The sequence below is a fragment of the Oncorhynchus masou genome, chromosome 22 (genome assembly GCF_036934945.1).
Source record: "Oncorhynchus masou masou isolate Uvic2021 chromosome 22, UVic_Omas_1.1, whole genome shotgun sequence".
In the NCBI taxonomy this organism is placed as follows: domain Eukaryota; kingdom Metazoa; phylum Chordata; class Actinopteri; order Salmoniformes; family Salmonidae; genus Oncorhynchus; species Oncorhynchus masou.
The window spans coordinates 39,484,177-39,506,216 of record NC_088233.1 but is presented as its reverse complement, the minus strand read 5'-3'; the positions used below and the strand labels follow the sequence as shown (position 1 = coordinate 39,506,216).

Sequence of the window (22,040 nt, the reverse complement as noted above, 5' to 3'; positions counted from 1 at the left end):
CCCCTTTCATCATGGGGGAACAGCATCTGCTGAAAAATATTATAAAGGAGAAATAAACCATTGAACCGCTGTGCAATGTCACAGACATCCCTATCAATGAAAACTAAGGTGGGACAATTTCTTAGGGTCTTTATTAGGTTGCATTAACATAATGAGTGCTTTCCCCCAAAAAAATGTTGGCCTTCAAATGTGTTTTCTAAACATAAATATGGAGGATAGGTTGCTGCTGCTGATGGTCAGAGTCTGTGAGACAGGCATGCTGCCTCTGACTGGGGAGATAATCAAAATCAAATCAAATTGTATGTGTCACATGAGCGGAATACAACTGGTGTAGACTCTTCCATGAAATGCTTGCTTAAGAACCCTTTCCAACTAGGCAGCATTTAAATATAGTAATAAAAATAGTAACACATTAGATATAAATTAAGATACACAAGAATGGAGCTTTATACAGGGAGTACCATTACCAGATCAATGTGCAGAGAGGTACGAGGTATTTGAGGGACATGTACATGAAACAGGCTTGCTTGAGCCTACTGCTTGAGGTTCAGAGAAACAGCCCTTCTCTAATTCTGTAGCCTTCTAGAAACCAGTTCTTTCAAAGTTTATAATACTACCAAATTTGACTTTGAACTCACATAATTTTACCTAATATAACCGTTACCAATTATCAGTCATTTTGAGAAATACCGCTCACAATATAGTGACACAGCAGAAGAGCGCTTCATTGGTTTATAGTTAATCCATGAGGAGCTCTTTGATCATGGGATGAAATACTATAAAGCAAAAAATAAGTTGCTGCTGGATAGTAAACACTGCGGAACAGCCTTTGTGGAAACAAACTTCCAGAAGTAGTCAAAGCACTCTTATTTAAAAGCCTTTCATTTATTATGATCACGAACCCCCTGTCCCCCACCGCAAGTTATGCGCCTGTATGCGGCCTATTACAGTGGGCTCCAAAATTACTGGCACCCCTGACTGGCAATGCACAAACAATACTTAAACAAATATAAACAATTTCATTATAGAGAGAAACTCAAAATACCAACATGTGAGAAATGCTGTACTTTATTAATGTTTCAATGGAACCAACCAAAATCATTCAATTATTTAATACAAAATAAATGTAACCAAAATCAAGGTTTCATAATTATTGTCACTCCTCATTTAGTACTTAGTGTAACCACCTCTGGTAAGGATAACAGCATGGAGTCTTTTCCTGTAATGTTTGACAAGGTTAAGGAACACATTTGGAGGGATGTTGGACCATTCCTCTATGCAGATCCTTTCAAAATCCTTCACATTCTTGGGTTTGCGCTTATCAACTGCCCTCTTCCACTCAGCCCACAGGTTTTCCATTGGATTGAGGTCTGGCGACTGAGATGGCCATGGCAGAACATTGATTTTGTTGTCACAGAACCATTTCTGTGTGGATCCTGAGGTCTGTTTTGGGTCATTGTCTTGTTGGAAAGTCCACCTACGGCCAAGTCACAGTCTTCTGAAAGAGGCAACCAGATTGTCAGACAAAATTGCCTGATACTTGGTAGAATTCATTATGCCATCAATCTTAACCAGTGCCCTTGGACCTCTGGAATTAAAACAGCCCCAAAACATCACTGACCCCCCCCCTCCATATTTCACCGTGGGTATGAGGTGCCTCTCCTTGTATGCATCTCTGTTGAGATGCCAAACATCTGACCAAAATGTTCAATTTTGGTCTCATCTGACCAGAGCACCTTCTTCCAGTCATAATTTAAATGACGTTTGACAAACTCTAAGCGCTTGCGTCTGTGTCTTGGGGCTTTCATCTCGCAACTCTTCCAAAGAGCCTGTGGATGTGGAGGTGGTGTCTGATGGTGCGTTTTGAAACCTGGTGACCCCAAGACTCCACCAAGGCCTACAATTCTTTCACAGTGATTCTTGGGGATTTTGTTGCTTCTCACCATCCTCCTCCCTATCCTGGGGAACAAAATGCATTTGGGTCCTCAACCCGTGAGGTTTTCAACTGTTCCATATCTTCTGAATTTTCTAATAATTGCCCTGACAGTGCTCAGTGGTATGCTCAATTGTTTGTGGATCTTCCTGTAGCCATTACCAGCTTTATGAAGGTTTATGACCATCTGTCTCTTTTGAACTGCTAGTTCTTTTGTTTTCTTCATGGTGTTGGATGACAATGGGATATTGCATATGATGTAATGGCTCAATATAGTTCATTAAGACTTAGATCAACTTGAATAAGTGGAATTTAATTTGTGGTTTAATTTTGGTAGATATTATTTACAATAATCTTTAAGGGTGCCATTAATTGTGAAACCTTGATTTGGAGGACATTGATTTTTAATTAAATCAATCAATTATTTTGTTTGGTTCCATTGAAACATTATTAAAGTACAGTATTTCTCACATGTTGATATTTTGAGTTTCTCTCTATAATTATATTGTTTATATTTGTTTAAGCATTGTTTGTGCATTGCCAGTCAGGGGTGCCAGTAATTTTGGAGCCCACTGTATATCAAAATGAGAGTCATCATTTGATTACAGGTTGAGTAAACTTGGAAAAAGTAATGCAATCTCGATTGGAAGGAACATACAAAAGCCAAGTTCAGCCTAAAAACAGAACGCACATTGTTAAATACACTATAATAAATTATGTTTTGGCGCATAATCAAATCAGGGTTGCTGTGATGTGTCCGCGTCTTTGATCTTTCCGCGTTTAACCATTTGTGTTGCCGCCTGTACTGCTGTTCTAACGCATCTCGCAGCACTCCGGATGAAAACCATCGAATTCGTTTTGACATGTGAGTTGCAGAGTCCATAGAAAACTACAGATTCTTAGAAGATTATTGTAGGCTAAATGCATGACATACCAGGCCTTAATGTGAACAAGCTGTGCATGAAAACGACAGAAAGTGTTTTCGGGTGCGTTTCTTTCAAAATGTTAGCTGTTTTCATGGCTGTGGGGAAATTAAATAATATGCTCCCTGATTATTAACTCGACCGAGAGATGCCTCCACAATGCAGAATTTTCTACTACGCCCGAGTTAACCGATGAAACTACTTACTGTAGCTTCATTCTGAAATGAAATAGGTTTTCCGACTTCCTGATCGAGCTGTAAGGGCACATAGCCCGTGGGAAACTGTTCAGGCAAACCACAGATGAACGTGCATCCATCCACCCACACCCACAAAGAGAACGTCTAATTGACACCATGGAGTCTATAACGGCTACGTACTGTACGGATGACACGATTCAAGTAGGCCTGCCTATAACATGTTTTGCTTGATGTGAAATGATTCATGACATGCTTTTTATGTCAATGAAAGGAAAAGGAAAATGTCACTGACATTTCAGGGGCGCATAATACCTTTAATAGAATCAACACACATTTGTTCGAAGTTTATAGAGATACTGCATTTTTTCTCTGCTAGATGTGACATTGGATTTAATTTATGTCTAAAATCCATGTTCATGTGTCATGCACCAGACATTATAGCCTAGCCTAGCTATGCTTGACTAATGCCTGTGGTGAGATACAAGTCATAATGGGGAGATTCCCATGAAGTCAATGGATCTTCAAAGACTCAGAGTTTACGAGAGAGAGAGACATCCCTTCCCTACATTCTTTATGCTTGACCTCCTTCACTGAGAAAATCTGCTGTTGCAGGTCGGGAACATACCAGTCTTTCATTACAGCCTTATTCTAGTTAATGTGTCTGCAAACTATAACAACAATATAATATGCTGTGTCATGGACCTGATCACACTTTCAAGAGAGGAGAAGTCACTTCTCTGTGTATGTGGACTCTGTTCCAGCCAGACGTAACCCACGTTATTTCAGTCAGGACTTTATTTCAGCTGTGTCAGCAAAAGCTGTAAAAATACAACATTTTCAAAGACACACGGAAGAAGCACTCATACTCCTACTCACACACAGACACACACTCACACATTCTCAACCCCCCCATCTCTCGTTATCTTTCTCTCTCCCTTTCTCTCTCCCTCTGTATTTATCTCTTTTCCTTTGGAGAGTCTGGGCTGGAGTTAGAGAGTGGGTGAAGGTGCGGAGCAGAGAGCTGGAGAACAGGAAGTGATCCTGGATAGAAATACGAGATGTGCCAGAGCAGAGCTGGAAGGCACTGGCTAATTTCACTCTGTCTGTCTTGCTGTCACTGTCTTTCTCTGTGGGAATATAAATGTATCCTATCAATTGAGGCCTGTGTTTGATCCATCATATGTCACACAGCTGTTGACTGATCAGGCGGGTGTGGCCAGATGTCGGCCAGCTGTCTGTGACAGGAAGAGTATTTTGGAGTATTTTAAAGACACTGACTGATTTACGGACACATTGAAGTTTTACATAATGAATACTGTATATTTGAAGTTTATCTTTGCAAATAAATTCATTAAAAATCCTACAATGTGATTTTTCTGGATTTATTTTCTCATTTTGTCTGTCATAGTTGAAGTGTACCTATGATGAAAATTACAGGCCTCTCATCTTTTTAAGTGGGAGAACTTGCACAATTGGTGGCTGACTAAATAATGTTAGGCCTGGCAGTATACAGCCCAGAGAAGATGCAGAAGCCCACCCAGCTTCAGTCAGACTGCCAGGCCTATTCTGAAGAGTAGTAGGTTTCAATAGGTTTGTGGCGGCAGAAGTAGCAGCAGCACCAGTAGCAGCAGCACCTCTAGCAGAAGTATCAGCAGCACCACTAGCAGCAGTAGCAGAAGTATCAGCAGCACCACTAGCAGCAGTAGCAGCAGTAGCAACAGCACCTCTAGCAGCAGCAGTAGAAGCAGCACCTCTAGCAGCAATAGCAGCAGCACCTCTAGCAGCAGTAGCAGAAGTATCAGCAGCACCACTAACAGCAGTAGCAGCAGTAGCAACAGCACCTCTAGCAGCAGAGGCAGCAGCACCTCTAGCAACAATAGCAGAAGTATCCGCAGCCCCACTAGCAGCAGCAACTTTATCAGCTGAAGTAGCAGTAGCACCTTTATCAGCAGTAGCAGCAGCTCCTTTAGCAGCAGTAGCAGCAGCACCTTTATCAGCAGTAGCAGCAGCTCCTTTAGCAGCAGTAGCAGCAGCACCTTTATCAGCAGTAGCAGCAGCACCTTTAGCAGCAGTAGCAGCAGCACCTTTAGCAGCAGTAGCAGCAGCACCTTTAGCAGCAGTAGCAGCAGCTCCTTTAGCAGCAGTAGCAGCAGCACCTCTAGCAGTAGTAACAGCAGCACCTTTATCAGCAGTAGCAGCAGCACCTCTAGCAGCAGTAGCAGCAGCACCTCTAGCAGCAGTAGCAGCAGCAGCTCTAGCAGCAGTAGCAGCAGCACCTTTATCAGCAGTAGCAGCAGCACCTTTATCAGCAGTAGCAGCAGCACCTTTAGCAGCAGTAGCAGCAGCACCTCTAGCAGCAGTAGCAGCAGCAGTGTGTTGCTGTGGGGGTGGGGATATCCAACACTCTCTCTGCTGTTGCCTTATTGAGCCATCCAACCCTATGCATTTCACTGACATGCCAGCCCACAGAGATCAATAAAGGCAAAGAGGACAGGGGTGTGTGTGTGTGTGTGTGTGTGTGTGTGTGTGTGTGTGTGTGTGTGTGTGTGTGTGTGTGTGTGTGTGTGTGTGTGTGTGTGTGTGTGTGTGTGTGTGTGTGTGTGTGTGTGTGTGTGTGTGCGTGTGCTTGGGGTTAGGGAGTTTGGAAAAGGAGTGATACAAACAGAGATACTGAGATTGGTTGGAACCCTTATAGGGGCCTAAATGTGCTGATTCCACACATAAGCAGCATATTATAGAATGCTTGGCACGTTGAATCACAGAGCAAGAGGAGCTATTACATCAGAGGGTTTGCTCAGTCTTTGGCAGCACGGAAAGGACAGAATATAGATTAGATAGGCTGATACTGTATATAGATGGATCCCATAGATCCGTCAATCCGGCAGTGTGTGTGTAGTGTGTATGTGTGCGTGTAAGAGAGGAAGATATAGAGAGAGAGAAACAGAGAGCGACAGATAGAGAGATAGGCAGTGAATTGTCCTAGATTTCAGCACCACACAGTTGGACCTAAGCTGTAATGGGAAATAGAGGAGAAATCCTGCTACATCTAAAATACCAGCTACTAAGGCAGTATACAGAGGAAATGTACTGGATTGCGCCTATTCACAGACAAAATAGACTCAGAGTGTAGTTCACGTTTTGAAACCATGCTACTATCTCTAAAGAAAGGCCTGTAATGATTCAAAACTGTCAAAACATCATGTCATGTATCGCATCAAGCTGAAAATCTGTCACATAACCTCACATAATAGTATAGCACTGAACTGAATTACGGAATCCAGAGAGCGTGTCAATCTCAGAGTGAAGCATTATTGTTTTGGAATGACAATTGGAACCTGATCTTTGACCCTAGCCAGTCAGGATCAGTTTGCTACCTCTACAGTGCATTTGTAAAGAATTCAGACCCCTTGAGTTTTTCCACATTTTGTGACGTTACAGCCTTATTCTAAAATTGATTAAATACATGTTGTTCCTCTTCAATCAACACACAATACCCCATAATGACAAAGCAAAAACAGGTTTTTAGACATTTCTGCAAATTTTTGCAAATAAAAAACAGAAATACCTTATTTATATAAGTATTCAGACCATTTGTTATGAGACTCGAAACTGAGCTCAGGTACATCCTGTTTCCAGGTACATCCTGTTTCCAGGTACATCCTGTTTCCAGGTACATCCTGTTTCCAGGTACATCCTGTTTCCAGGTACATCCTGTTTCCAGGTACATCCTGTTTCCAGGTACATCCTGTTTCCAGGTGCATCCTGTTTCCAGGTACATCCTGTTTCCAGGTGCATCCTGTTTCCAGGTACATCCTGTTTCCAGGTACATCCTGTTTCCAGGTACATCCTGTTTCCAGGTACATCCTGTTTCCAGGTACATCCTGTTTCCAGGTACATCCTGTTTCCAGGTACATCCTGTTTCCAGGTACATCCTGTTTCCAGGTACATCCTGTTTCCAGGTGCATCCTGTTTCCAGGTACATCCTGTTTCCAGGTACATCCTTGAAATGTTTCTACAACTTGAGTTCACCTGTGGTAAATTCAATTGATTGGACATGATTTGGAAAGGCACACACCTGTCTATATAAGGTCCCACATTTGAGAAAATAGCTGTGCAGCGACGCTCCCCATCCAACCTGACAGAGCTTGAGAGGATCTGCAGAGAAGAATGGGAGAAACTCCACAAATACAGGTGTGCCGAGCTTGTAGCGTCATACCCAAGAAGACTTGAGGCTGTAATCGCTGCCAAAGGTGCTTCAACAAAGTACTGAGTAAAGGGTCTGAATACTTATGTAAATGTGATATTTCAGTTTCAGTATTTTTTTTGAAATTTTCCAACATTTCAAAAACCTGTTTTTAGCTTTGTCATTATGGGGTATTGTGTATGGATTAATTGTGTGTAAAAATAAACAATTTAATCCATTTTCGAATACGGCTGTAACGTAACACAATGTGGAACAAGTCAAAGGGTCTGAATACTTTCAGAATGCACTGTATATGGGACTATTCTGAGACGTGATCTGCCAGAGGGGTTGGCAGACAAGATGATAAACAGCTGCCATACTGGACGTCTCAGGGAAAATAACATTCCATTATTTTGTTGGCAAAATGTCCCATAAATAACGGTGCTGACAGGAAATGGGATGGACATGGTGATAGATGTTATAAGTGCTCTTCACTTACTTAGTACCTCTCCACAGTTTCACTCATACATATACTGAGTGTACAAAAGATTAAGGACTGCCCTTTCCATGTCATAGACTGACAAGGAGAATCCAGGTAAAATCTATGATCCCTTATTGATGACACGTGTTAAATCCACTTCAATCAGTGTAGATGAAAGGAAGGAGAGAGGTGAAAGTTTTTTTAAGCCTTGAAACAATTGAGACATGGATTGTGTGTGCCATTCAGAGGGTGAATGGGCAAGACAACATATTTAAGTGCCTTTGAACAGGGTATGATAGTAGGTGCCAGGCACTCCGGTTTGTGTCAAGAACTGCAATGGTGCTGGGGTTTTCACATTTCCTGTGTGTATCAAAAATGGTCCACCACCCAAAAGTCACCCAGCCAACTTGAGTCAACATGGGCTAGTAGTGTTGGTACTGGTAGTAGTAGTAGTAGTAGTAGTAGTGGTACTGGTAGTAGTAGTGGTGGTACTGGTAGTAGTAGTGGTGTTGGTACTGGTAGTAGTAGTGGTACTGGTAGTAGTAGTGGTAGTAGTAGTAGTAGTAGTAGTAGTAGTAGTAGTGGTACTGGTAGTAGTAGTGGTGGTACTGGTAGTAGTAGTGGTGTTGGTACTGGTAGTAGTAGTGGTACTGGTAGTAGTAGTGGTAGTAGTGGTGGTACTGGTAGTAGTAGTAGTGGTGGTACTGGTAGTAGTAGTAGTGGTGGTACTGGTAGTAGTAGTGGTGGTACTGGTAGTAGTAGTAGTGATGGTACTGGTAGTAGTAGTAGTGGTGGTACTGGTAGTGGTGGTACTGGTAGTAGTGGTACTGGTAGTAGTAATGGTATTGGTACTGGTAGTGCTAGTAGTAGTGGTACTGGTAGTAGTAATGGTGGTACTGGTAGTAGTAGTAGTAGTGGTGGTACTGGTAGTAGTAATGGTGGTACTGGTAGTAGTAGTAGTAGTGGTGGTACTTGTAGTAGTAGTAGTGGTGGTACTGGTACTGGTAGTGGTGGTGGTGGTACTGGTAGTAGTAGTGATGGTACTGGTAGTGGTGTTGGTACTGGTAGTAGTAGTGGTGTTGGTGTTGGTACTGGTAGTAGTAGTGGTACTGGTAGTAGTAGTGGTAGTAGTGGTGGTACTGGTAGTAGTAGTAGTGGTGGTACTGGTAGTAGTAGTGGTGGTACTGGTAGTAGTAGTAATGATGGTACTGGTAGTAGTAGTAGTGGTGGTACTGGTAGTGGTGGTACTGGTAGTAGTGGTACTGGTAGTAGTAGTGGTGGTGGTACTGGTAGTGGTGGTACTGGTAGTAGTGGTACTGGTAGTAGTAATGGTATTGGTACTGGTAGTACTAGTAGTAGTGGTACTGGTAGTAGTAGTAGTAGTGGTGGTACTGGTAGTAGTAATGGTGGTACTGGTAGTAGTAGTAGTAGTGGTGGTACTTGTAGTAGTGGTGGTACTGGTACTGGTAGTGGTGGTGGTGGTACTGGTAGTAGTAGTGATGGTACTGGTAGTAGTGTTGGTACTGGTGGTAGTAGTGGTACTGGTAGTAGTAGTAGTGGTATTGGTAATAGTAGTGGTGGTACTGGTAGTAGTAGTTGTGGTGGTATTGGTGGTAGTAGTAGTAGTGGTGGTATTGGTGGTAGTGGTAGTAGTAGTAGTAGTAGTAGTAGTGGTACTGGTAGTAGTAGTAGTGTTGATACTGGTAGTAGTAGCAGTGGTTGTGTTGGTACTGGTAGTAGTAGTAGTGATACTGGTGGTAGTAGTAGTACTGGTAGTAGTAGTGACCTGACCTGTTACTGGTGGTCTGGTGTCTCAAACAATGTGATACAACAAGGTCTCACTGTGAGGGTGAACAAACATCATATCTCGCAGTACCCCCAGACACCTTAGGCCCATATATCCCTCACTAGTGTTGTGTTGATTATTTATTGATATGCTGTTATATCATTGTGGCATGCATTGTAACATTTGTCTCTGTGTCTTTCTGCAGGTACGTACCAAGGCCAGTGGGTGGGGGGGATGCGGCATGGATACGGCATGCGGCAGAGTGTGCCGTACGGCATGGCAGCCGTCATCCGCTCTCCGCTGCGTACCTCCATAAACTCCTTGCGCTCGGAGCACAGTAACGGGACGGCTCTGCTCGCGGACCGGGCCGGCGTGGGGAGTGTGGGCGGGACAGGCTCCACCAGCAGTCCGGCAGTGTCGCGGGGGGGCTTCGTGCTCACTGCTCACAGCGAGGCAGAGCTGCTGAAGGGCAAGAAAAAGGGTCTGTTCCGAGGTCGCTCCATCCTCAGCGGACTCAAACTGAGGAAGTCAGAGTCCAAGAGCTCCCTGGCCAGCCAGCGCTCCAAGCAGAGCTCGTTCCGCAGTGAGGCGGGCATGAGCACGGTCAGCTCGGTGAACTCTGACATCAACTCCACCATCAGCCTGGGAGAAGGCGAAGCCGAGCTGGCCGTCGCCGAGGACGACGTGGACGCCACGGCAACGGAGACCTACTGCGGCGAGTGGAAGAACGACAAGCGTACGGGTTGTGGGGTGAGCCGGCGCTCGGACGGCCTGCACTATGAGGGTGAGTGGGTGGGAAACAAGCGGCACGGGTACGGCTGCACCACCTTCCCTGACGGGACCAAGGAGGAGGGCAAGTACAAGCAGAACGTCCTGGTGAGCGGCAAAAGGAAGAACCTAATCCCCCTCCGAGCCAGTAAGATCAGAGAGAAGGTGGACCGGGCTGTGGACACGGCCGAAAAGGCAGCGGACATCGCCAATCAGAAGGCTGAGATCGCCATGTCCAGGTAAGACCCAGCAGCAGGTCCATGTATAGGCCTTAAGCCTAATTTACACCTTCCCGCTTCTTTGCTGTCCTCTAGGTCAACTCAAATTAAATGATCTAATTCGTACGTCCAGTCCCTAAATCTCTGTGACCACAGAACACTTTTCAAGGGAGTTGCCCTGATGAGGATGTGGACAACTGTGCGGAAAGGGGCAGACTTAAGTGGAAGGTGTAAATCACTAGTAGGCCTTATTAGGAGCAGGTCCATGTGTAGGCCTTACTAGCAGCATGTCTATGTGTAGGCCTTACTAGCAGCAGGTGCATGTGTAGGCCTTACTAGTTGGCCTTACTAGTAGCAGGTCCATGTGTAGGCCTTACTAGTAGGCCTTACTAGTAGCAGGCCCATGTGTAGGCCTTACTAGTAGATGTTACTAGCAGCAGGTCCATGTGTAGGCATTACTAGATGTTACTAGCAGCAGGTCTATGTGTAGGCCTTACTAGCAGATGTTACTAGCAGCAGGTCCATGTGTAGGCCTTACTAGTTGGCCTTACTAGCAGCAGGTCCATGTGTAGGCCTTACTAGCAGGCCTTACTAGCAGCAGGTCCATGTGTAGGCCTACTAGTAGATGTTACTAGCAGCAGGTCCATGTGTAGGCCTTACTAGATGTTACTAGCAGTAGGTCTATGTGTAGGCCTTACTAGCAGATGTTACTAGCAGCAGGTCCATGTGTAGACCTTACTACTTGATGTTACTAGCAGCAGGTCCATGTGCAGACCTTACTAGTAGATGTTACTAGCAGCAGGTCCATGTGTAGACCTTACTAGTAGATGTTACTAGCAGCAGGTCTATGTGTAGACCTTACTAGTATATGTTACTAGCAGCAGGTCCATGTGCAGGCCTTACTAGCAGCAGGTCCATGTGCAGGCCTTACTAGCAGCAGGTCTATGTGTAGGCCTTACTAGCAGCAGGTCTATGTGTAGGCCCTTAATACAGTAGTCTGTGTTTAGTTTCAAATTTCAAGTTTTATTTGTCACATGCACAAGTACTAGCAGCAGTGAAATGCTTAACTTGCAAGCCCTTCCCAACAGTGCAGTACTCAATATCAAGATAGTATAGCAACACAAAAAGAAATTGGAAATAAGAAAGGAAGAACCACATTTACAATGTGCATGGATACTGGAGTAGCTCAGGTAGATACACGTTACTGCCAAAATAATGGAAATACTTGAGTAAATGAAGGATAAAAAGTTTATTGAAATTAAATGCTCCCACACAGGTGTGGTTCCTGAGTTAATAAAGCATCATGCTTAGGATCATGTATAAAAATGATGGGAAGGCCATTATTTTGGTCATTATTCTGATACCATGACAATGCCACCAATTACAGGGCTCGAGTGGTCACTGAATGGTTTGATGAGGATGACAATTATTTAAACCATATGCCATGGCCGTCTCAGTCACCAGATCTCAACCAAATTGAACACTTATGGAAGATTCTGAAATGGCGCCTGAAACAGAGCTTTCCCACGCCATCGACAAAACACACAATTCTGGAATTTCTCGTGGAAGAATGGTTTCACATCCTTCCGATAGAGTTCCAGACACACTGGTCTGGCTCGTGGTGACCCAACACCCTAAGACACTTTACATAGTTTTCTTTAATTGGGCAGTTACCTGTATGTACTTGTTGGCAGGGATCAGGAGAAAGTGACTAGTAGCTGGAGAAATAATAATTATAGTGAACAATATGGCAGGAGGATAAGCAATGGGTGTGTGAGTATGTGAGTCTGCAACAGTGTCAGTGTAGGTGTGTGTGAGTGGGTAGCTATCGTCTATCTGTTTAAAAGTCCCATTGCTTGGGGTTAGAAGCTGTCTCAGCCTGTTGGTCCGAGACCTGATACTCTGGTACTGCCTTGCTGGACGGAGGCAGAGAGAACAGTCTATGGCAGGGGTGGCTGGAGTCTTTGGCAATTTTTCTGGCCTTCCTCAGACACCACCTGGTGTGTATGTCCTGAATGGCTGGGAGCTCGCCTCTACGAGGGCGTTGCAGTTGCCATACCAGGCAGTGATGTAGCCAGTCAAGATGCTCTCAATGGTGCTTCTGTAGAAGTTTTCAAGGGTTTAAGGGGCCATGCCAAATCTCTTCAGCCTCCTGAGGGCAAAGAGGCACTATCCATGTTAAGTTATCAGTGATGAGGATGCCCTCATCCCATCAATGTGGATAGGGGTGTGCACGATCAGTTCCTTGGTCTTGCTGACGTTGAGGTGGAGATGTAGTCCTGGCACCACATCAGGCATACTACCGTTGTGTCGTCATCAAACGTGATGATGGAGTTGGAGCCGTGCATGGCCACGCGATCGTGGGTGAACAGGGAGTACAGGACAGAACTAAATACACACCCCTGGGGGGCCACGTGTTGAGGGTCAGCGTGTCAGATGTGTTGTTGCCTACCCTCACCACCTGTGGGCGGCCCATCAAGAAGTCCAGGACCCAGTTGCAGTGGGAGGTGATCAGTCCCAGGATCCTGAGATTGGTGCCGAACTTGGAGAGGACTATGGTGCATGTTGAACGCTGAGCTGTAGTCAATTTACAGCATTCTCACATACACACAGCATTCTCAGGAGGATGGTAGAGGGTCAGCTTTGGGTTAAGCTGGATGGATGGAGAGCTTATAGTATCTCCAAATAGCATTTACTAGGGCTTAGTTTGTGGAAGTATCCCCTAATGGATGAAGACTGGCTTTCACTTTCTGATTGGACTGACGAAATACACGGAACAAAAATATAAACACAACATGTAAATTGTTGCTCCCATGTTGCATGAGCTTAAATTAAAGATCCCACAAATGTTCCATGTGCACAAAAGGCTTATTTCTCTCAAATGTTGTGCACAAATTTGTTTACATCCCTGTTAGTGAGCATTTCTCCTTTGCCAAGATAATCCATCCACCTGACAGCTGTGGCATATCCAGAAGTGGAATAAACAGCATGATCATTACACAGGTGCACCTTGTTTTGATGGAGCATGCAAAAGGCAAGATGACTGCAGGAATGTTCACCAGACCTGTTGCCAGAGAATTAAATGTTAATTTCTCAACCATAAGCCACCTCCAACGTTGTTTTAGAGAATTTGGTAGTATGTCCAAACGTCCTTCCAACCTCAGAAGATGCGTATGGTGTTGTGTGATCGAGCCGTTTGTTGATGTCAACACTGTGAACAGAGTGCCCCATGGTGGCGGTGGGGTTATGGTATGGGCATGCATAAGTTACAAACAACGAAAACAATTGAGTTACCGTGTGACGAGATCCTGAGGCCCATTAGCGTGCCATTCATCCGCCGCCATCGAAGATCTGTACGCAATTCTTAGAAGCTGAAAATGTCCCAGTTCTGCATACTCACCAGCCACCCATTGAGCGTGTTTGTGATACTCTGGATCGAAATGCATGACAACGTGTTCCAATTCCTGCCAATATTTAGCAACTTCACAAAGCCATTGAAGAGGAGTGGGACAACATTCTACAGGCCACAATGAACAGCCTGATCAACTACATACGAAGGAGATGTGTTGCACTGCATGAGGCAAATGGTGGTGACACCAGATACTGACTGGTTTTCTGATCCACGCTCCTACCTTTTTTTTAAGGTATCTGTGACCAACAGATGCATATCTTTATTCCCAGTCATGTGAAATCCACAGATTAGGGCCTAATGAATTCATTTCAATTGACTGATTTCCTTAAATGAACTGTAACTCAGTAAAATCTTTGAATTGCTGCATGTTGCGTTTATATATTTTTTCAGAATAAAAGACAATGGTAACATTGCGGTATATATCACATTGTGTTTACATTTAAGTTTTGAAGTAAATATCTTCAGGGAGTATTTATTTAGTAATAAACGAGGGTTGGACTACATAGATGGTTACTCTTGGAAATCATACATGGGATATGGAAATTTGAATGATGTCATGGCTATATAAACACTGCATCCCTCTTTCAAACCATTTGTTTGTATGTACGTGTGTATGTCAAATCAAATCGAATGATATTTGTCACGTGCTTCGTAAACAACAGGTGTAGACTAACAGTGAAAAAAAACGGGTCCTTCCTAACAATGCAGAGAGATAGATAAATAGTGTGTGTGTGTGTGTGTGTGTGTGTGTGTGTGTGTGTGTGTGTGTGTGTGTGTGTGTGTGTGTGTGTGTGTGTGTGTGTGTGTGTGTGTGTGTGTGTGTGTGTGTGTGTGTGTGTGTGTGTGTACTTGCATGCCTGTCTGTCTGTTTGTCTGTGTTTGTGTGTGGTTGACAGATAAATAGAAAGTGTAACTAGGCCATAAGCTTTCATAACAGAATATCTGTGTGTGATCTGCCTGTTTATTCATTTAGTTCTCTACTCCTGTGTTGGGCCATGGAGGCCTGACCTACTCCTGGAGGGATGTGTGGGCCATGGAGGCCTGACCTACTCCTGGAGGGATGTGTGGGCCATGGAGGCCTGGCCTACTCCTGGAGGGATGTGTTGGGCCATGTAGGCCTGGCCTACTCCTAGAGGGATGTATTGGGCCATGGAGGCCTGGCCTATTCCTGGAGGGATGTGTGGGCCATGGAGGCCTGACCTACTCCTGGAGGGATGTGTGGGCCATGGAGGCCTGGCCTACTCCTGGAGGGATGTGTTGGGCCATGTAGGCCTGGCCTACTCCTAGAGGGATGTGTTGGGCCATGGAGGCCTGGTCTACTCTTAGAGGGATGTGTTGGCCATGGAGGCCTGGCCTACTCCTGGAGGGATGTGTTGGGCCATGGAGGCCTGGCCTACTCCTAGAGGAATGTGTTGGGCCATGGAGGCCTGGCCTACTCCTAGAGGGATGTGTTGGGCCATGGAGGCCTGGCCTACTCCTAGGGAGATGTGTTGGGCCATGGAGGCCTGGCCTACTCCTAGAGGGATGTGTTGGGCCATGGAGGCCTGGCCTACTCCTAGAGGGATGTGTTTGGCCATGGAGGCCTGGCCTACTCCTAGAGGGATGTGTGAGAAAGGAATTATGAGAGGAAGAGCAAGAGAAAGCAAGCGAGAGAGAGAAGAGGGAGGGAGGGAGCAATTTCTGCATTATGCCAACAGTGTTGGCGGACAGCAGGAAAGAGACCAGGAAGGCTGAACTGGAGGCTGGCCCACGCACGCACACACGCACACACACACACACACACACACACACACACACACACACACACACACACACACACACACACACACACACACACACACACACACACACTTTGCAGCCAACAAATGTTCAAACATCCATGCTTACAACAGTCATACCCAACGCACTCTTCCAAGAGCTCCAAAGTCTTAAAGGACAATTCTACCACTTTTGTGTTTTCGTGTCTGTGTTTGTACACATACTTACAGTGCCTTCAGAAAGTATTCATACCCCTTGACTTTTTCACATTTTGTTGTGTGTCCGGATAAAAAATATACTTAATCAATTTTGAATTCAGGCTGTAACACAACAAAATGTGGAATAAGTCAAGGGGTATAAATACTTTCTAAGTATCTATGTAAGGCACACGGACTACAGCTAAGTACCACTGATTACAGATAAGTATCTACATAAGGCACACTGACTACAGCTAAGTACCACTGACTACAGCTAAGTACCACTGACTACAGATAAGTATCTACATAAGGCACACTGACTACAGCTAAGTTACCACTGACTACAGATAAGTATCTACATAAGGCACACTGTCTACAGTTAAGTACCACTGACTACAGCTAAGTATCACTGACTACAGATAAGTATCTACATAAGGCACACTGACTACAGCTAAGTACCACTGACTACAGCTATGTTTCACTGACTACAGCTAAGTATCACTGACTACAGATAAGTATCTACATAAGGCACACTGACTACAGCTAAGTACCACTGACTACAGCTATGTTTCACTGACTACAGCTAAGTATCTACATAAGGCACACTGACTACAGATAAGTATCTACATAAGGCACACTGACTACAGCTAAGTATCACTGACTACAGCTAAGTATCAGTGGCTACAGCTAAGTACCACTGACTACAGCTAAGTACCACTGACTACAGCTAAGTATCTACATAAGGCACACTGACTACAGATAAGTATCTACATAAGGCACACTGACTACAGCTAAGTATCACTGACTACAGCTAAGTATCACTGACTACAGCTAAGTATCAGTGACTACAGCTAAGTATCACTGACTACAGCTAAGTACCACTGACTACAGCTAAGTATCACTGACTACAGCTAAGTATCTACATAAGGCACACTGACTACAGATAAGTATCTACATAAGGCACACTGACTACAGCTAAGTATCACTGACTACAGCTAAGTATCAGTGGCTACAGCTAAGTACCACTGACTACAGCTAAGTACCACTGACTACAGCTAAGTATCACTGACTACAGCTAAGTATCACTGACTACAGCTAAGTATCACTGACTACAGCTAAGTATCTACATAAGGCACACTGACTACAGATAAGTATCTACATAAGGCACACTGACTACAGCTAACTATCACTGACTACAGCTAAGTATCTACACAGGGCACACTGACTACAGCTAAGTATCACTGACTACAGCTAAGTCACACTGACTACAGCTAAGTATCTACATAAGGCACACTGACTACAGCTAAGTATACTACAGCTAAGTATCTACATAAGGCACACTGACTACAGCTAAGTATCTACATAAGTATCACTGACTACAGCTAAGTATCACTGACTACAGCTAAGTATCACTGACTACAGCTAAGTATCTACACAAGGCACACACTAAATACGTATCTACAGTTCATTTGGTAAGCATTCAGACCCCTTGACCTTTTCCACATTTTGTTACGTTACAGCTTTATTCTTAAATGGCACCCCCACAGCATGATGCTGCCACCACCATGCTTCACTGTAGGGATGGTGCCAGGTTTCATCCAGACGTGACGCTTAGCATTCAGGCCAAAGAGTTCATTCTTGGTTTCATCACACCAGAATCTTATTTCTCATGGTCTGAGAGTCCTTTAGGTGCCTTTTGGCAAACTCCAAGTGGGCTGTCATGTGTCTTTTACCGAGGAGTGGCTTCTGTATGGCCACTCTACCATACAGGCCTGATTGGTGGAGTGCTGCAGAGATGGTTGTCCTTCTGGAAGGTTCTTCCATCTCAACAGAGGAACTCTAGAGTGACCATCGGGTTCTTGGTCACCTCCCTGACCAAGTCTCTTCTCCCCTGATTGCTCAGTTTGGCCTGGGCAGCCGGCTCTAGGAAGAGTCTTGGTGGTTCCAAACTTCTTCCGTTTAAGAATGATGGAGGCCACTGTGTTCTTGGGGAACTTCAATGCTGCAGAATTGTTTTGGTGTCCTTCCCCAGATCTGTGCCTCGACACATTCCTGTCTCTGAGCTCTACGGACAATTCCTTCGACCTTATGGCTTGGTTTTTGCTCTGACATGCACTGTCAACTGTGGGACCTTATATAGACAGGTGTTTGCCTTTCCAAATCATGTCCAATCAATTGAATTTACCACAGGTGGACTCCAAGTTGTAGAAATATCTCAAGGATGATCAATGGAAACAGGATGTACCTGAGCTCAATTTTGAGTCTCATAGTAAAGGGTCTGAATACTTATGTACATAAGGTATTTCTGTTTCTTATTTTTTTATACAGTTCCAGTCAAAGGTTTGGACACCTCATTCAATGTTTTTTCTTTATTTTTCCAATTTTCAAAATAGTAGAGTAATAGTGAAGACATCAAAACTATGAAATAAGACATATGGCGTTCTCCCAACCGGCTTCATGAGGTAGTCACCTGGAATGCATTTCAATTAACAGGTGAGCCTTATTAAAAGTTAATTTGTGGAATTTCTTTCCTTCTTAATGTGTTTGAGCCAATCGGTTGTGTTGTGACAAGGTAGGGGTGGTATACAGAAGATAGTCCTATTTCGTAAAATACCAAATCCATATTAAGGTAAAGAACAGCTCAAATAAGCAAATATAAACAACAGTCCATCGTGATTTTAAGACATGAAGGTCAGTCAATATGGAAGATTTCAAGAACATTTAAAGTTTTCATGTGCAGTCACAAAAACCATCAAGCAGCTGGTTGAGCGAATGCCAAGAGTGTGCAAAGCTGTCATCAAGGCAAAGGGTGGCTGCTTTGAAGAATCTGAAATATAAAATATATTTAGATTTGTTTTTACACTTTTTTTGCTTACTACCTGATTCCGTGTGTTATTTCATAGCTTTGATGTCTTCACTTTAATTCTACAATGTAGAAAATAGTCAAAAGAAAGAAAAAGAACGAGTAGGTGTGTCCAAAGTTATGACTGGTACTGTAACCTTTCGCTTTGTCATTAAGGATTAATGTGTCTAGATTGAGGAGGAAAAATATTTATTTCATCCATTTTAGAATAAGGCTGTAACGTAACAAAATGTGGGAAAAGTAAAGGGGTCAGAATACTTTCCGAAGGCACTGTAGGTTCTCGCTACAGCAGAAGATGGCAACCCATGTCAGCTGACTCAGTGTGTCACTGTTGTGGAATGGAGGGAGAGGAGAAGAGAAGAACTGGGGTAAAATAATGAGCTCAGAGTTGTAAGAAGGTTCAGTAGGAACCCTAAATAAGACCCATACAGCCCAGCATGTTTTGTGCAGTTGTCTGGGGAAGGACAGAGAAATGTTTTTATTTTGTATACAGGAACAATAGCAGTCACTGCTTTACTTTGCAGCTGTGCTAAATACAGTAAGGAGAATGTCGGGAGCATATGTCTGTCTGTGAGAAGAGAGGACAGGGGAGCACATTTCCAGGAACAGTGTGTGAGAAGAGAGCTTGACCTCAGCCATTCTATGCTAAAAATTGGAATTGCCTGTAGAACAATTCTCTGGTGCATGCAGTACTCAGACTAACCCAGATATCATGAGAGGGAAGGTATTTTCCTGGTAGAACACCAAGACAAAAGTTACTGTAAGAGGAAAGATACCAAGCACTAATGCATAGTCAAATAATAATATAGACAATATTTTGGACAACAACAAACTCTCCCTCACACACACACACACACACACAAACAAACCCTCACAAACAGGGGCAAATGGAGACCAAAGTAACAGTAGACAGAAACAGATGTTTGTGAGATGTGTTAAATAAGCTTATCAGAGTCCCTGTGTCTTGTAGGTCATGTTTAAAACAGAATCCTGTCCTACACACATGTGCTGCTGATGAGGCACTGATACCGGAAACAAGCATGAATCATCTCTGGCTCCGCTTAAGTCCATCTTGATGCAACTTATTAAAAAGAGGCAGCTTACATGTGTCATCCTGAGGATTAGTGAGACTCTTTGTGTTCCAAATGGCACCAATTTCACCATGGGGCTCTGGTGAAACTTAATGTACTATATAGGGAATAGGGTGCTATTTGGGATGGAGCCTCTCACGCCTTGCCGTGTCTTCGCTATGCCTTAGTCAGTCCATTCTAGGTTATTGAAGATTGTAAGCATGGCCCCTTTTACACTAACATAAGGTTAGCAGCTTTTCTCAAGACAAATCCACTGAGTGTAAAAAATATTATGAACACCTGCTCTTTCCATGACCAAGTGAATCCAGGTGAAAGCTATGATCCCTTATTGATGTGAAAATCCACTTCAATCAGTATAGATTAAGGGGAGGAGACAGGTTAAAGAAGGAATTTTAAGCCTTGAGATAATTGAGACTTGAATGGCAGGGGCTGATTCCTCACTGTTCCCATGATCATTGCAACTCCACGAGGAGTAGCTTGTGGAGTTAGTAGTTACTACTCCACGAGGAGTAGCTCAAGAAGAAGCACATTAAGGTCCTTGAGTGGTCTAGCCAGTCTCCAGACCTTAAACCCATAGGGAATCTGTGGAGGGAGCTGAAGGTTCGAGTTGCCAAACGTCAGCCTCGAAACCTTCATGACTTGGAGAAGATCTGCAAAGAGGAGTGGGACAAACCACTACAAGAAACTACAAGAAATGTCTGAACTCTGTAATTGCCAACCAGGGTTTTGCCACCAAGTACTAAGTCATGTTTTGCAGAGGGGTCAAATACTTATTTCCCTCATTAAAATGCAAATCATTTAAACATTTTTGACATGCATTTTCCTGGATTTTTTTGTTATTCTGTCTCTCACTGTTCAAATACACCTACCATTAAAATTATAGACGGATCATTTCTTTGTCAGTGGACAAACGTACAAAAAAATCAAACACTTTTCCCCCTCACTGTATGCTCCCTACTTTTGTTTTGCCGATTAGCTGAACAATCTGTGTTCTTCAGGTCACTGTACCAATCTTTCACCCAAGGTTCAGACTTTCCAGAAAGCAGACAAGGCCAGCAATACAGGCGGCCTGATGAAAGGCTCCCTGTTAACCAGCTATACATTTAATACCAATTGGTATTAAATGCCCTCACCTTTTCATCCCTCTTCATGAAACTAATCTCAGGCAGTGTCACGTGTGCTCCCTCTCCGACCTCTAGGTCACCAGGCTGCCTGTTATGGCGCACACCTGTCACCAGCGGTACGCGCATAATGACACTCACCTGGACTCCATCACCTCCTTGATTACCTGCCCTTTATATGTCAATCCCTTTGGTTTCTTCCCCAGTCGTCATTGTTTCTGTTCCAGTGTCATGTCTGTGCGCTGTTTGTGGTTCTTGTTTTCTATTTAGATGCGACTAGATCCCGACTCTCAGCGCACATGGTTACACAGAGGTCGACCCTCGGTTTTAATTCACACCTTTTCCCTAAGAATGAAAGGGGTTCTTCAACATTTGTTGTAGTGTTGGTGGTGAAAACTGCACACTCGAGCTGGTAGCTACTGCTACTTGCTACTGAAGTTAGCAAGGCAAATTGAAATAAATTGCACTAACTGGACACAAAAATAAAGTTCTAAAACCAAGAAAACTATTTAGAATCTATCTCTACTGTCTCCTGTAATTTTAAGAAACTAAATTTGAATTGAATAATATCCCAAAAATGCTCAACTATCACTATCCAATAATTTCCCCAACTCACCAAGCTTCTCAACACATAGAACCCCCCTGTCACGGCTTTCGTCTGTAGAAGGAGGAGCAGACCAAAATGCAGCGTGGTTGTTATTCATTTTATTTTAATAAAGAATCTATACACGATAAACTAACAAAATAACAAACGTGCGAAAACCTAAAACAGCCCTATTTTTTATATAAAAAATAATTTATTACCTTCAATACCATTCATTCTTTACAACTCATAATGTTCATACATACTCCAATAATGGTATTTTAATTTAACTATACAACAACCCCAAACAAAACCTCAGGGGAGCATCTTCCCTCCCCGTCACCCTATAAACTACCTTTCCCTATCTCCCCGTCCCTAATCTATCCCCTTACAAATCTAAATAACACCCAGCCCTAAACCCCCCTTCCACCTCTCCCGAGCAGCATGCTGCCCGCACTTCCTCTCCTCCCTCTTCATCCTCCCCCTCAAATCTCCTTCCACCCCCCAATCTCTCCCTGTCTTCACC

At 43.9% G+C, this 22,040-nt stretch overlaps 1 protein-coding gene across 4 annotated transcripts in view; it reads left to right on the top strand.

Moving 5' to 3' along the window:
- jph3b (junctophilin 3b) overlaps nt 1-22,040 on the top strand; it is a 47,586-nt gene that overhangs the window by 5,171 nt on the left and 20,375 nt on the right. For 2 of the 4 annotated variants that reach the window (XM_064930190.1, XM_064930189.1), the window contains exon 2: nt 9,709-10,510. The exons of the other annotated variants lie outside the window; for them this stretch is intronic. In XM_064930190.1, the coding sequence (XP_064786262.1) occupies nt 9,709-10,510 (802 nt within the window). The remainder of the gene's footprint in view (nt 1-9,708; nt 10,511-22,040) is intronic. 4 annotated transcript variants of the gene reach the window in all.